The 16,009-nt window shown below is 38.7% G+C and overlaps 1 protein-coding gene across 3 annotated transcripts in view; it reads left to right on the top strand.

Annotated features, from left to right (window-relative positions):
* The window catches only part of NNT (nicotinamide nucleotide transhydrogenase), a 46,281-nt gene that overhangs the window by 18,120 nt on the left and 12,152 nt on the right, over nt 1–16,009 (top strand). For all 3 annotated transcript variants that reach the window (XM_075410658.1, XM_075410660.1, XM_075410659.1), the window contains exons 11-19: nt 337–498; nt 1,316–1,426; nt 2,200–2,345; nt 3,328–3,523; nt 4,138–4,371; nt 6,231–6,391; nt 7,162–7,341; nt 10,976–11,135; nt 12,477–12,558. In XM_075410658.1, coding sequence (XP_075266773.1) covers nt 337–498; nt 1,316–1,426; nt 2,200–2,345; nt 3,328–3,523; nt 4,138–4,371; nt 6,231–6,391; nt 7,162–7,341; nt 10,976–11,135; nt 12,477–12,558 — 1,432 coding nt within the window. The remainder of the gene's footprint in view (nt 1–336; nt 499–1,315; nt 1,427–2,199; nt 2,346–3,327; nt 3,524–4,137; nt 4,372–6,230; nt 6,392–7,161; nt 7,342–10,975; nt 11,136–12,476; nt 12,559–16,009) is intronic.

The raw sequence follows: 16,009 nt of genomic DNA, 5'->3' as shown, positions 1-16,009 counted from the left end.
TAGTATCTCAGCATGATTGTGACTCTTCTACCTTTTTACTGTAGAATGGGAGAGTGGCAAGGTTCAGTGTTGGTGTAGAAACCTCTCTTTGCTGCTTTGTGTGCGTGCATAACAGATGTGTGTACTACATTTATGGTTTTATTTTCTATTGTAAAAGAAACACTGTCACTGAAAGAACCTTGTAGTTGACAAAGATGATTCAGCTGATCTTGAAATAAGTCTATGCCCAAAACACCATTTTGCTTTTAGCTCAATACTGGACTCCTGTTGTACAGAGTTTAAATGTAAGAAACCATTGGAAAGTTACAGATAAGTTTTGCTGTGCTTTTCTTCTAGGTTTATCCGGCATGTTAGGACTGGGCATTGTAGCTCCTAATACTGCTTTCACGCAAATGGTAACGACATTTGGCCTAGCTGGAATAGTGGGGTACCATACAGTATGGGGTGTGACTCCTGCGCTTCACTCTCCGCTCATGTCAGTGACTAATGCTATCTCAGGTAAGTAGCTGTCACACAACTGCTTATTTTCTATTTGAAGTAGGCACACCTCCTTTTACTTGAACTTTAGACAGAAATCTGATATGCCTTTTAAAATGCCGAAGAGCCTTGTACTACTTTGCATGTCTGAGTTTACTTTCATAAATAGCAGGGACACCTGAAACGTACTCTTTCTGAGAGTAAGTTTTTTTCAAGGGAAGGGCAAATGTAGTGCTGTGTATTTTTAATTTTTGTGAGTAATTTTTCACTCTTAACCTGTTTGCTTTAAATTTTGTTTTGCTTGGAATACTGCAGTCTCTCCTCTCGTAGAACATGTATTTCCTCCTACCTCTCCAAAAAGTTGCACTGAAAATAATGTGTCTTTCGTATTTTCTACGTTTCTTTTTTTTCATCTCCTTAAACTATGTGTTTTGAGAGAGGGTGGGAAAAGAAAAAAACTCCTAAGTGACCCGTAAGATTCAGAACTCTAAATATGTTATTTATATATCTCTGTGTGCATATATGTGACAGGTCACGAGTATGATCTGCTTTGACTGTTAAAAGCAAAGTTTCTTGTATTGAACAAGTAGTCAGAGGCTGACTCTGTGCTTGAGACACTGTCCTTCAAAACTGTATTAATATACTAGGTTCTTTTCTTTGGAAATGTGTTTGTATTGCTGAAAAAGACCACGGTAGTCTTTGTTTAAATAGTAATGTGTAGAGTAGGGGTCAAAATTTGGGTTGGTTGGTACCTGTTTGATATCTGAAAAGAAACTTGCTATAAGTACAGAGGCTTTTAAGGTTCGATTACACTTCTTTTTTTTTCTCTTTTAAATAGGACTGACTGCAGTTGGTGGGCTGGTATTGATGGGAGGAAACTATCTCCCTGAAAACACTCCTCAAAGTTTAGCAGTGCTTTCAGCCTTTATCTCTTCAGTCAATATTGCAGGTATGAATGTTAGGTTTTCTTCTGAGGGTAACCTTAAAGCACTTGTTTAATTCTTTTATTTCTTCTAGCTCTTTAATTGTATAGATTCCAGAAACACTGTTCTGCGAGTAGGATCTGACAGCATCCACCAATAAAGACACCCCTCCCAATTTTCATAGCAGTTATTGTATCCACTTTGCACATGCTGTGGTGTAACCTTTGTTTTAGGGAAGCATTTACATGTGCATTTTTCTTTTACAGTATCCTTCGGGTGATTATTATATGAAATATCTTTTCCTGTGTATCCTAAGATGGTACTGCATTTGTCCTTGTATTCCTTTACCTACTTGAAAAATATACTAGTGGCACAGAACACCATTCTGCTTACTCGAGCCTCAGAAGTCCTGGCTTCACAAATAAAGAACATAAGAAAATGAGCCGTGTCACTTATAAATACTGCTTTTTGCTAGAGTAGACAGGGAAAAGGACACAGTCATAAACTAAGCTGTGTCTATAGTCTGCGTAGAGTGTGGAGCCAGAGCAAGTCCTGCAGGCTTTGCAGCTCCTCCTTTTATGAATTTCCTCCAAAGGTTAAAAAAAGGCAACAAGATCTCACCCTGATTACACCTTTGTTTCATGATTGTTTTGCAGTTTACCAGCTTTTCAGAGGATTTATTTGTGTCAGTTCCTAACTTTGTGTGGTAATATGGTTTAACCAAGTATTTCTCTTACAGGTTGGCATATGCTTAGTTTCAGATACTATATTTGTAAAACTCTTCCTTTACTTTGGCCAGGTGGGTTTCTAGTTACACAGAGAATGCTGGATATGTTCAAACGTCCCACAGATCCTCCCGAGTACAACTACTTGTATCTGCTTCCCGGTGGTGTATTTGTAGGAGGCTACGCAGCTGCTCTCAGCGGTGGTTATAATATTGAACAGGTAAGAAGATAACTTTGTGGCTCTTAGCCCTCTTTTCGCATCGTGGTATGCTTCTTCACTGCTTACTCTGAGGAGTAAATAGCAGATTAGCCATGGTCTTCTCATCAACTACGTATTCCCACGTGGCCAGTCTGAAGTTGATTACCTTTAAGCTTGCAGTCATACCCTAGATGCTGAATGTGTGAATTTTAAAAGCTTCCCTTACCCCCCTTAAAGCAGCAGGTGCTTTGTTATTTATTGGACAGTTTTCAAAAATTACAGCTTAAATATTAGAGCAAGTACAGAAATCAGTCTGTAGTTTAAATGTTTCTGAAAATTCACCTTGGCGTGACAGTTGAAGTAGGTATAATATCTGGATGAGATGAGATTTCAGGGTGGAGGGATGTACAGGGATGGTACCTATAGGACCTTTTATGGTAAACTTCGGTTTGCATTTGTTCTAATAGTAAGAAAAATCAATGTGTATTGCCTTCTGTGTTTGGAAAAAGTGAATCCAAACATAAGTTTATGCCAGTCTTGTAATAAATTTGAGTGTTTTCAGTTATCTAGACATGTATACCTCAGTTCATTTAAGTTTGTTTATACTTTTTTTAAAACAGTTGTTTAGATGTGCCATAAGCAAATTCTGAAACTATTCCTATAATGCACAGGACAGTTTAGTTTTGGGTTTGTACTAAAGGAAAATTTGCTTCTGAACTGATGAGGAAAATAGGCTTGACTCATATTTGGTATTCACAGTGCAGATAAACCAAGGTCAGAAAATGGGGAAAAAGTTTTAATAGATACCACATTTTAATTGGCCAAAATCACATCTTGTATAACAGTTTATCACAGTGAAGAGTTTTGGCTTCAGTTAAGAACTATGACTTATACATGTTCTGGAGAAATCAGCCCTTTTGTGTAATAATTGGAAAGATGTTTATAATGGTTCTGCAATGTCTCTACTTCATTTGTGCATATTGATATTTTTCTTATTTTAAAGATGATGTATCTGGGCTCAGGCTTGTGCTGTGTTGGTGCGCTGGCTGGTCTGTCCACCCAAGGAACAGCTCGTCTTGGAAATGCTCTGGGTATGATTGGTGTTGCAGGAGGTTTAGCAGCAACTCTTGGAGGCCTTAAACCCTCACCTGAATTGTTGGCACAGATGTCGGGTGCAATGGCACTTGGTGGTACTATAGGTATGTGTATGATACTATAAACTAATAATGTATGCTCTATACATGCATTTATGCAAGCTGTATATACACAAAATATTGTATAGCTCACAGGTAAACTGGCTGACTTACATTTATGGCTTGTGTATGTTGTTTTGCAAAAACGTGAACAAAGATTGTAGGTCTCAGGGCTTTTATTAATGCATCAGGATGTGGTAAAGAATGTGGAGACTGGTGGAAAAGCAGGAACTCGGTTAGGGAAACTGGCTATGCAGAGGTGAATGGACTTGCCCAACTTCATAATTCTGTTCAGTTCCTGACTGAATGCTGCAAAATTCCCTTTTTCACACTGTGCTTTCATCACGGAAAATGTTGAATTTCTCAATATTCAATGAAGCTTCTAAGAACACGGCATGCTTTAATCGTCTGATTTCCGTGATAGCCTCATTGCACAAAACACACATAGGCAGCTTTCAGTTAAATGTAATAGCAATTTCCAGTGTAGAACAACTTTTTCCACTGGAACAGGCATGTGTGTACGTGTATTCGTTGCACAGTGAACCATGTTACACTAATTTGTAGCTGCACAGACTGGTTGTGTTTTGTAAGACTTCCCTTCTGTCTTCCACTCTTGATAGGTTTGACGATTGCAAAACGGATCCAGATCACGGATCTGCCTCAGCTAGTGGCTGCTTTCCATAGCTTGGTTGGTTTGGCTGCCGTGCTCACCTGTGTAGCAGAATACATGATTGAGTATCCTCACTTTGCTACTGATCCAGCTGCAAACCTCACCAAAATTGTGGCGTACCTTGGCACGTACATTGGTGGAGTGACCTTCAGTGGCTCTCTTGTTGCTTATGGAAAACTGCAAGGTGAGACCTTCCATTCAGGATTAAGTATTTGCTAAAGGGTTTTCCCCACTCAGGATTTAATTCTGCCTTTAGACTGCTGTGTAATTGGAAAGAAACCCAGTATATTGCATCAGGTAGAAGTTTGTGTGTTTAATTCTTAGGAGTGTACTTTTTTCTTTTTAATTTGATTTAATTTGTGTACAGCTTTAGTTATGAAAAGTTTGTCCTGAGTGCTTGGGCGTACTACTGCTGTTGATTACCAAGTCATGTAAGCTTCCCTCAGTTCATCTTGTCTAGAAATAAGTGTTGCTTTAGTGTTGTTAAGATGCTACCTGACAGTGTTTCTCTAATTGATTTTATTGAATTTTTGTGATCACAATTTGGTATTCCTGAGCAGATATTTTAATTGAAACCCTGGTGTTGCTGGACTCAGTGAGCACCGCTAATATTTGTGGGATTTTGGTCTTAGCATTGCAGGCTTCATTTATGTAGGTAGCTTGTAGTATCAGTTGAGATTGCCACACCTTAAACCATTCAGTTCATTGTCTGTTTACCTACTGTGCAAACTTCATGCCTCATAACTCTTACTGTTTTGGTAAATATGCCTTCTCAATTAAATCCTCACTAGTTCCTGAGTCTTAAGACACCTGAAGGTCTCTTTATTGCGTTTATTTTTGGTGTTGCAAGCACACAGCTTTTGAGAGACTGAGATGATACCTGTACTGAGTTTTGGCTAAGAGCTTCCTATTACTAATCTTGTTACTAGCCTTGCAATGGTTCCTTTGGGAAACATCTGTTTGCTTTCTTCAGTGTTTATAAAAACAGCCATTGAAGGAGGAAGCATGACATGGATGGAAACCTGTCTTCTCTAATAATCTTTTCAAGGATTTGTCAGTAGTATGTATTTCTGCTAAGTAGTTACTGATTTATTTCTTCTCTTTTTTTTCCTCTTCCCTATCTTATCTCTTCCACCCCTTCAGTGATTTGTGCACGTCCCTGCGTATTGCAGCCCATTCTCCTGTTTTTCTTTTATGTTTTTCCCCTGGCATTTTCATATTGGCACGATAATATTAAACATGTCTGTACTATAGAACCAGGGGTAGTAGGACACACACCTTGATGCCTAGTCCTGATACTGTCAGTTCATTCTTTCCCTTAAATTCACCTAAATTTAAATCAGATACTTGGTAAATAATTACTTACACCAAAAGTGACAGATAAACTTGCATTATTTTTACTCTTTGCTGTGTTGCTTGGGGCAGGGTGGGGAAGCCTAGAGTGAAAATAAATACGTAATTGTATTTTTAAACTGAATCACACAAATACCGAACCCTCTTTTCCCTTCAAGTCTCTGCCGGTGTGGGAAGCTGTGGGAAGTCTCTGACTGAGTTATTGGTGAAATTATAGCATTTGAAAGCAGAAGTGTTTTATATATGGGGTCATCCATGTAGTCATATGTCTCTAAGCACACAGCTTTTGAGAGACTGAGATAATACTGTACTAAGAAGTTCCAGCTAAAAGCTTCCTATTACAGAGCTTCATACACAACACGCAGAGACTAGGAGCCAGAATGAAAGTACATTTAAAAAAAGAAAAGGGGCTTTTCAAAGGGAGAAGAGATTTTTGTGATTATTCTGGAGCACTTCAGTGAGATTAGGAGGTAGAATGAGAGTTTAAGCAGGAGTATTTGAGAGTCTAGAGTAAGTTTGAGTGTTGCAATACTGAGTCAGCACAAGGTCTCAGCTTCAGCTGACTTGTTTTATCTTCTGTCCGTCCTTTTCCCTTTTCTTAGTTTTGCTGAGATATTCAGTCTTCTCTGGGGCAAGAGACAGGCTCTCCTGCATGTGTGTGTCAGTCTCTGAACATGCGTTTGATTGCAGGTATCCTGAATTCTGCACCACTGCTCTTGCCTGGTCGACATGCATTGAATGCAGGATTGCTGGCTGCCAGCGTTGGTGGAATGGTTCCGTACATGATTGATCCTAGTTACACGATGGGGATTACTTGCTTAGGTTCTGTGTCAGCGCTCTCAGCCATAATGGTGAGTCGTGGAATTGTAGGAGGTGAAACAAATTAAACCAGCAGATTGTTCTTCAGCTTTGCTGTTCGTTTTGCATTGTTTGCAAATGCTTTGTTGCATGTTTCTTGTTCTAGATTTTATTTTACCATCCTGAGTCACAATCGTCATAGTACCTGTATGCTACTTGCAGTAGCAAGTAGCAACCGACTTTTCTGAATTTAGCTGTAAACCAGAACTGTTCCAGAGAACAGGCACATATGTGTATAATTCCTTTTGCAGCTATGACTTGGTGGAGCCTTTTATATGACAGACTGGTATTTTAAAAGACTTTTTAGAAAGTTTATCATAAAAATACTTAAAAGAGCACTGGATCTACAGGTTATCAGGATAACTTAATCAGATTGTCCCCGTGTGTAACTTTCCCCATTCGCTCACACCAGCTGTTGGAAAATTTACCTTGCATATTACCATTCTGTAAACTGAGTCTTGCAAAGACTGCTTAGTATGAATCTTTTAATGGTATGAACAGTTCGTGGAGCTGGTAGGATATTTTTGCAAGTAAAAATACGTGACTAGGATGAAGACAGAAAAGTGTCTTCCTATCCCGTCTCAAAAGGCAGAATGGGTAAGTACAATCCTCAGGCCACAGCTTAATGTCTCCTATGTTGAAAATACTTGAATAGGTTATCTAGTAACTTGATATGTATTTTTCAGTGCTGCAGGCAGACTGTATTCTCTGTGTGTTCTCCTGAATCGTTGCTTATACTGAAGTATTTTCTTTCTTTTTCCAGGGTGTCACTTTAACGGCTGCCATTGGAGGTGCTGACATGCCTGTAGTTATTACTGTCCTGAACAGTTATTCTGGATGGGCTTTGTGTGCTGAGGGCTTCCTGCTGAACAACAACTTGCTGACCATTGTTGGTGCACTCATTGGCTCCTCTGGGGCCATCCTCTCTTACATCATGTGTGTGGTAAGAAGTCAGCAGAAATTCTGCGTGTTTTCCAAGTAATCAAAAACCTTATTCAGCATGTTTGCTATGAAGATAAGCAATCAGAAGACTAACCTGCTAGGTGTTCAGAGACTAGATAATTTTTGATTGAAACAGTTGAACTAGATGTCGGTCATTTAAAATTTGTCAGCAGGAGATACTTTAACTAGTGAGTTCCTTTCAAACCAAACATTTTTATTAGAGAGTAACTTGAAGTTTGGAGTACAGGAAAATGTGCTTCCTTCAGAGCAGCTACTTTGAAGTACCACGAGGTGGCAGCAGGCGTGCATTAATGTGTTGTTGATACTAACGTCTGTGACAGAGCGAACTTAATCTTCAGCTCTGTGTGTAAATCATATTGCGTTATTAGCAACAATCTCCTTTTCTCTGGAACATTTGTATAGAAGTCCGTTGTTTTCCTATGTGTGTCTCCATTTTGTTTTCAAGGATGGAGAGATAATGACTTAAAGAAAACTGTTCACAGTGCAACAGCTGCCAACCTCCTGATTCTTTGTTGTGTAATTCTATTTCACTTCTGCTCCTGTGTTCTTGTATGATCAGTGTTGCTGTTCTTCTGTAGTGATGTTTTCCTGTGGTCAGCCCTGGATGTCTGCTGTTACTTTGTCTCTAAGTAGTGTTGTTACTGTGTTAAGAAAGTTCAGTATCACTTGTTTTCATCTCTCTTGAGAAACAATTTCAGAAAAGCTTAAGAAAGTGTTTTTTTGCAGCTTTGTGGAGATGAATTCAGATGAACAATCCCACATATGAATTTTAAAGAATCTTGTTCTTTCTTGGACATTCTGTATCTTCTTATCAAAAGGAAATCAGATTATGTGGTCGATGGGACACCTTTTTATATATAAATATATGAATTTAGCAGTTTAGTCCATGTCACTAGAAAGATAATGCTTATGGGCACGACAAGTATGAAAAGTATGTTCTTTAAAGGTCAAATTCTTGTAACTCTTGGTGAAGAGGTGATCTATTTGGTATATATTTACCAATAGGCGTAGTAGCTATACCTTGATTTTTATTTTACCGTCCCCTTCCTTGTTTTATTTATTTTGTTGCTAGTTCCTCTCAGCACTCACAGAGAGTTTTGAGATACTTGCATCTGTCTGTTTTGGAAATCTCAGTAACTAGGGAGCCTGGGAAAGTATTTAGCAAAATAGTTATGCAGTGACAGAGTGGCTTTCTTCTATGTATTTCTAGAATTTCAGGAAGTTTAGTTTTTTGAGACAGTATTCTAGAAATCTTGCACTGCTTTACATTAACTTAGACAAAGTTGATCAGCCAGTAAAATTAAAATTATTTTGTATAATTTCTGCACAATAAGCAGAATAACTTGTTTTTAGCCCAGCATTTTTCTTTTGTGTTATATTTCCTTTAATAGAAATCATTACTGTTAAAAGCATTGCTATAATCAGGGGATTCAGTGTCATTGTCTTGAAGCTGTATTTCATGAGAACAAATCTCCAGTAGTTTCAATAAGGTCTGCTTTAGGCTGTTACAACCTGTGCTAATGAAGCAACAGTTTTCCCCTTTTTTTTTCTTATTGTTTTCTTCCCCCCACCTCCCTGCTTTCTCCAGTGTGACTTACATTTAGAACAGTATATTTATGGAGGCTTGTCTAGTACAGATGAGAAGGTGTTTGTGGAAATATCTTAATGGTTGAAACCTGCTTTTTACACCATTTCCAATTACTTTGTGTGATAAAATTGTAGCTTTGTCACCCACACCCTATCTCTTAAAGCTTGAGTTCATCAAATTGGCCAACATGTATTCAGATAATCACTGAGGTTTTGCACTTGTATCTGCTTGATTCTCCCTGAGCTGTAAGCTCCTGGCCAGTATCACCTCTGTACGCACAGCAGAGAGGACTTCTTTGCTGGTAGTTGAACTACCTGTGAATCGTGAAGTCTGCACTTTATTCATATGTGTTTGACGTTTCTGGGGTAAAGAAGGTGAAAGAGGTTATAAAAGAGTTTCCACACTGTCTCTGTGCTGAGTAGGTCTTAGCTGCAGTAGTTAATTGCTGCTTGGTGGCGTCTTGGCTCATTTTGAAGCCTGCTGTACCACTCTCTTTTTTGCCAGACTTCCTCCTCTTTCCTTGGCTTACTGGTGTGGAGCCAGGCAAGGGTGCTTCAGTCTCGTGTTTGCTTTGTGTGGATTCTCAGATTTCTAATAATAATTGAACTTTTTTTTCCTTTGGCCTGGTCTTAGTGTTGTCTTTTGGCTTAGATAGGCATAGCTTTACATCTTGTAAACTTAGCATGTGCAACATCTGCAGAGGGTATTCTTCTGTCTAGGCTGTCTTACCTGACGTTTAACTGCTGTAGTAAACTATGTAGTCTGTTTTCCAGTTTGAAGGTTTAATATTGTGATACGTGTAAAAGTCAGCAGTTCTTTGGGGATATGAACTATTGCCTACCGTAGACAGTAGAAAGATGATGATCTCACTGCATTTGTGCACCTTGCTTACAGTGTCTGGAACAGTGACAATTTATCAGGATAAAAGTTCTTCTGACATCTTTGTTGTGCTTGTTTGCTAGATGATGAATTTCACAGAACAGCATATCTTCTCACGCCACAGCAAAAAACCTGTGGAGTTGCCTGATTTCAAATGTCAGTGGAAAATGGGCACTTGGAAGCATACTTTTGTGGGGGTGATTTCTCTCACATGTATGTGTGCCTCTCCAGGTCCATTCTCAAATTTTGCTGTGGTTTCTGAAGTACCACAGCAGGTGTATGACATGTTTAATTAAAGAAGCAATTTATCCTGTTCCTTTCCTGCTTCTGTAGTTCTGTTTACTGCAGTTACAAGTTTTGCCTGCTTCCAGATATTGCCAGCTACTGCTTTGGAACCACGCTCACAAGGAGATATGCCAGTGAAAACATTTAGCCAGTGGCTTTTCCTGGCTATGTGTCTACAGAGCCGAATTTTCAGGATGTTCTCTTCTTAAAGCTACTAGTTTAAGATCTCATGTTCCCCTTTGGTGCTCAGCCAGTAAGTTAATGGCCCCCTTCAGTTCATTACAATTTGTTTTGAGTCGGCGTTTGGTTAGTTTTTTGTGACTACTTAGCTTTGTTGTGTTCTTTCCTGTCTTGATGCTGTAGGAGCTTTGCTTCTGTACTACCTGTAAGAGCTTCAAGGTTTCCATGCTGTCATATAGCAGTTTTGTGCTTACGTGCTGAATTGCTCAAGAACTTAAGAATATATCTGGCAAAAATTGTGTGTTTGTGTATATACATGTGTATGTGAAAAAAAAAAAGTGCTGTCATCAAATATGCATTTTTTTGTATCTCTCCCTTTTAAAAGCAAAGAGAGACTAATATTTGCTACTTGTGTCGTGTTGTTCTTTGTCTTGGGAAAATGTTGATGCTCTCTTGTTACATGTGTAATGTAACAGTGTTAGAAGCTGATGTTTGGCTACTGTGTTAATCTGGGTCTCTGTTTGAAGGAGCCTGTTTTAAGAAGTTCTGAATTGTAAGCAGGCAAGAACAGCGGATAAAGACTATTGTCAGGATGGCTTTAATATTTTCAGAAGTTTCCTTTGTGGACATCTCTCCTTTATAGCTTTCATCTTTAGCTGATCAAAAACTTCTTGCCTTTCAGGCTATGAACCGTTCCCTTGCAAATGTGATCCTAGGGGGATATGGCACCACATCAACAGCTGGTGGGAAGCCCATGGAAATTACTGGGACCCACACAGAAATCAATGTGGACAATGCAATCGAAATGATAAAGGAAGCCAATAATATTATTATTACTCCAGGTAAGAGGATGTATTATAAAAAAAGCCCAAAAAACCAACCAAACAAAAAACCAAAACAGAATGAAAAAATGTAGCCTGTCTTGCAGTTGCAACATAGCAGCAGCCTTTCAAGTGTTGACTGGGTATGTGGGATCTGTTTGCTCCCGTGTTAGTCATCATTCCTCTGTGTAGACATGTGTATGCCACTTTATTTTTCCTTATGTGTGTCTCTTCAATCTTTATTCTATTTATTTAGATTTTAAATTCTTCAGGACAAAGACTGTCTTTTGTAGATTATGTTTACAGTTAATTTTGTGTACAGCTGTTGTGGTGTGAGTTTCCAAGCACTCCCACAGTACCAGTGGTACCAATAACAAAATATCTGTTAAGTTACTGAAAGAGAGGATTTTGTTTACGCTTCTCATCTACGTACTTAATTCTGCATTGTTTTATTAGAAAAAACAGCAGAAAAACATCTAAAACTTGGTTAGTATACAATAAATACTGGAATGAAAGTAGAAAAAACCCTGACAACCAAAACGCTGAGTTGTCTTAAACTATTTTGTTGGCTGCAGGCTCAGATGGTTCAATAGCACATTCCCTGTTAGGAGAAGTCAGATAGGGAATAGCTCAGAACTTGTTCTCCTTCAACTGAATGGCACAACTCTCTGTTAAATTTATTTTAGTGTTGGAATGAGAAGAATGCTAAAAATCAAAGTTGTCTTTCATTTTGTTTCAGCTTAAATGAAAATGTCAGTGAGGTAGGATTCTAATTTGGGAAGTTACCTTTGTTTCCAACAGAGCTTACAGACATCTTCAAGGAGTTTGTCTCTTGCTCCTGTGGCCAAACCTTGAGGACAGCATTAATAATTTGTACTCTCCATTTTCTTCTCAGGCATTATTGCTTTGATGAATTAATTCAGACAGAAAGGCTGAAAAGATTATTTGCTCCTAAAAGCCCTGGTCAACTACTAGATTTGCATTATGCATATCTAAAATTTTGTTGAATATAATGGTGGTGAAGTAACCTGATAGTAGCCTTTTAATCAATTTTTCAGTGTACATGTTTGAAACGTCCTTTTCTGGTAGAGAAAGGAACATGTATTTTTGTGAAGCTGAAAGAAGTTACTTGTGTAGTTGAGTAGTGAAACTACTACATTGTTAGTGGTCAGGAGACCAAAAAGAAGAGGTGAATTACACTGGTCAGTCTGGGAATATATTAGTATCTGGTGTGTGTCTGTATATATACATATATAATTTTTTTGTTTATTTTTAATTGAGAGCTGCTGTTTGTGTGGAAGGTATAACTATTCTGTCTGCACTGAAACAGAAAAATAGCTTAAAATTTGGAAATTCTTTCAGGTTATGGTTTGTGTGCAGCAAAAGCTCAGTACCCCATAGCTGATCTGGTGAAGATGTTGAGAGAACAAGGGAAAAATGTCAGGTAAGTACTTTCCTTGATGAAAAGTATTACAGGGTGTGTGGTGAGGGGTGTTTTTTTTTTCATTCCATTAGGATTCCCTACAAATTTTTATTTTGGTTTAATTTTTCTTTAAGCAGCCACTTCGTGGAAGTATGTTACTGTGGGGAGTAATCACAACAGCTGACTTCAGTGCAGGGAGATTGGTTTTTCTGTGTGCATTGTAATCAATCGGGAGAGAGCACAGGCTTAACTTAAGTGCTTTGAATGGCCACCTAGAGAAACATCCATTAAGAGGGATCATTTACTTGGCTAAAATAGCTTTAATATTTTATTCTTTTGAAAGTCCTAATTTCCTAAGGAAATGGACCCCTCTGCTTGGGATGTAGTTAAAGGGGTGCAGTGGGAATAGTTGAGGCTGCTGCAGTATGGGGAGGTGTTTGCTGGGGTCAGTCTGGTTTGAAGTGAAAGAGTAGATCAGGTGGCAGCCTCTGCACCAAGAGCATGGGACTTCTTTCCTGGGGTAACTGAGTTGCATTAGTAGAAGTAATGCTTATGACTATACAGCAACATTTGTATATTTAAAAAAAAATATGGACAGTAGCATCCGATTCTAATTGGCATGTTTGAAACAACGCTGAAGAGAATTAACCACGCTATAATGTTTAGATGCCCTTACGTTAAAAATCCACATTCTAGCATTGTCTTCTTACTCTTCTACTAAGACTTTCTGCACTCTGGAATAGCTAAAGACATTCAGCATGGTGTTGATGAGAGGTGTCTTGCAGATGCTCAAGAGCTCCTTCCATGCTTTGAAGGTTTCTGCATTGTGGTTGGTTCAGGAAGTAGCCGGTGAACAGAAGAAGGTCCGAGGTTGTAAACTTCTGTCCCTATTTTAATGCAACCTGAGTTTTCACAGAATCGCAGAATAGTTAAAGCTGGAGAGATCTCTAGAGATTGCCTAGTTCAGCCAGCCCCCTGGCTCAAACCAGAGTCAACTGTAGCAGGTTGCTTATGATCTTGTCCATTTGAGTTTTGAATATCTAGTCTCTGGAGGTGGAGACGTAACAGCCTTTCTGGGCAATCTGTTCCAATGCTCAGTCACCCTTAGAGTAAAACAAGCTTTTCCTGTATTTCAGTTTGTGACCACTGCGTCTTGTCCGTTCACTGGATACCACTGAGAATCTGTCTCTGCCTTCTTTACTCCCCCCCATCAGTGTTTATACACAGTGATAACACTCCCGTGAGTTTTCACATCTGCGGGCTGAAGAATCCCAGCTCTCAGCCTCTCCTATTGTGGCAGATACTCCAATCCATTAAAGCAACTTAGGCCTACACTTAATGGGTTCTCATAAGTTTTTGCTCTTGCAAGCAAGACTGTTATTGGAGTTCTTTAAGTATTGCATGGAAGGATTATTGGAGTGCATGCATTCAGTGCTGTGGATTCATTTTGCTGGAGTGCTCCTCCAAAAAGCAGAGATAATTCTTAAGTCCCAGTATTGGCGTCAAGTCCTTTCCTTCTTCAATTTTTCATAGACCTGACAGATGTTGAAAGTACTTGAGAGCTAATATCATTCCTCCCTCGCTCATTGTTTGGGAAACTGTTTTCTAATTATGGTAATGTAATATTTTAAAATAAGTCAAAGCTAAGTTTTCATGTGAAACAAGATATTTGGGCAGGTGCTGGTTGGCCAGACTTATTCTCTGATTTTCACATGTTTATTTCAATTAGATGGTGACTTTCGTTTGAAATCGATGCTCTAGCAATTAGTGTTTTTGGATTTTGTTTTTCTTCCACTATTTTTCCTAGCTTATTGAAAAGTCACATACATGTTTTTGCAGTGTTTTACAGCATGTATTGTGATGGATAACAGCAGGGTGGTTGTAGGGTTTTGCAGCAATTACTTGTTAGTGTTTACCCAGAATGTTGCGATTTTCTATATAAAATTGCTTTATAGATGTATTTGTTCATGCATACATGAGAAGTGAGGTTGTGTGTGTGCTGGTGTATCTGCTTCCTGGAGCAGGTCTGTTCACACCTTATTTCTCCGTGTTTAGCAAAAGCTCTATGTGTGTTCAAATTGCATTAAAAATTTTTGAAGACCTGTTAGTTCTGCAACAAAAGAACCTTTCTTGCCTAATGCAATGACGGCATAATGTGCTTTTGGCTTTCCTCTTGGCGCTTCTGTGAAGGTGAGCTTTATTTTTTATCAGCCTTGGTGAAATAAATAATTACTGGTTTTGCCTTTTGTGTTGGCTTTGTAGGAGAGAAACGTGAATAAATCCTTGAAATAGCTGGCTTATGCTTGAAATGAGTCAATCTTAGGAAGGGATCACTGCAGTGGTTACCTAGTATTTTAATGAAATAAATCTGTATTTACAGTTTGTGGTAATTCAGGCCTTTCATCACTTTATGGAGCTCCCATGGTGTCTGTTGAGTGCAGCTGCTGTCCCTCTGGTTTCAGTAGGCCTGGAGTGCCTCGGGACCTGAGTGCGCTCACCATCCAGATGTAGTGACACTCCCGCAGATCTGCTGTGGAGGGGTGCCAGCTTGGACATACGATTGTCATCAGTTTTTAATGCCTATACAGTGCCAAGAAAAATTGTGTCTGTCATACAGTCTTTTTTTGCTTCATGGCTCACGATTGATCCAGAGGAGCTGTTGTTTTCATTTGCTTTGCCTATAGCCATAACATTCTCAGTGAAGAGGGCAGATTATGTAACATGAGGCATAACCTTTGACTAGGGTGTAAATTTAGAAATGTGGGAGAGTTTGGAAACTTCGGACTGTTTTAGTTATTAAATTGTATAGCTAACATCATTGCTTACTTGAGATGGTTTTGCAGCAGATCACATCTTTAATGCATTAGCGGGATCACATAGAAAGCTGGATATTGGTGAGCCTTCATTGCAGCTTTCCCTTGTTAAGGACGGGTAGAACAACAGAACTTTTCATAGGCTAAATCCTGTAGTGCCCAGAATCCATTCGCCTTGGAGAGGAAATGCTTGTTCTACAACTGGTGCTGTATTTCTGCAAACTTACAACTGAGCAAATTGTTGAAAGTTCCTGCCTTACCAAAATTCTTCAGCCACATGCTGTGTTGTTTGTAGGCGCCTAGTTGTGAAATTCTGATTTATTCTGTGTAACTATTTTCTATAGTAATTCTATATATAGATATATAATTAATCAACGATATTGTAGTTCAGTTTAAAACTGTATACATTCTCATATATGCATGGGTAGTTGTTGCTGTCCCTGTCTACGTGAAGTTAGCCATCTTAGCTTTTGTCATGGTATGACTTTCCTAAGACTTTTTCTATCAATGAGTTTTGTTTTTCTGAATAGTAAGAAATTCTTGATCAGAAAAATGTACTGCAGGGTGAAAGGACTCCTAAAATTGTGCTTTGTATAGACTTTTAAAATCTCACTAATAATTAAGTATGATGGTTTTCCGATAATTCTCATGGTTGAGAG

This window comes from Opisthocomus hoazin, chromosome Z, assembly GCF_030867145.1.
Source record: "Opisthocomus hoazin isolate bOpiHoa1 chromosome Z, bOpiHoa1.hap1, whole genome shotgun sequence".
NCBI classification, from domain to species: Eukaryota; Metazoa; Chordata; class Aves; order Opisthocomiformes; family Opisthocomidae; genus Opisthocomus; species Opisthocomus hoazin.
Note: the sequence above shows the minus strand (reverse complement) of the source record. Positions and strands in the feature narration are given on the sequence as shown.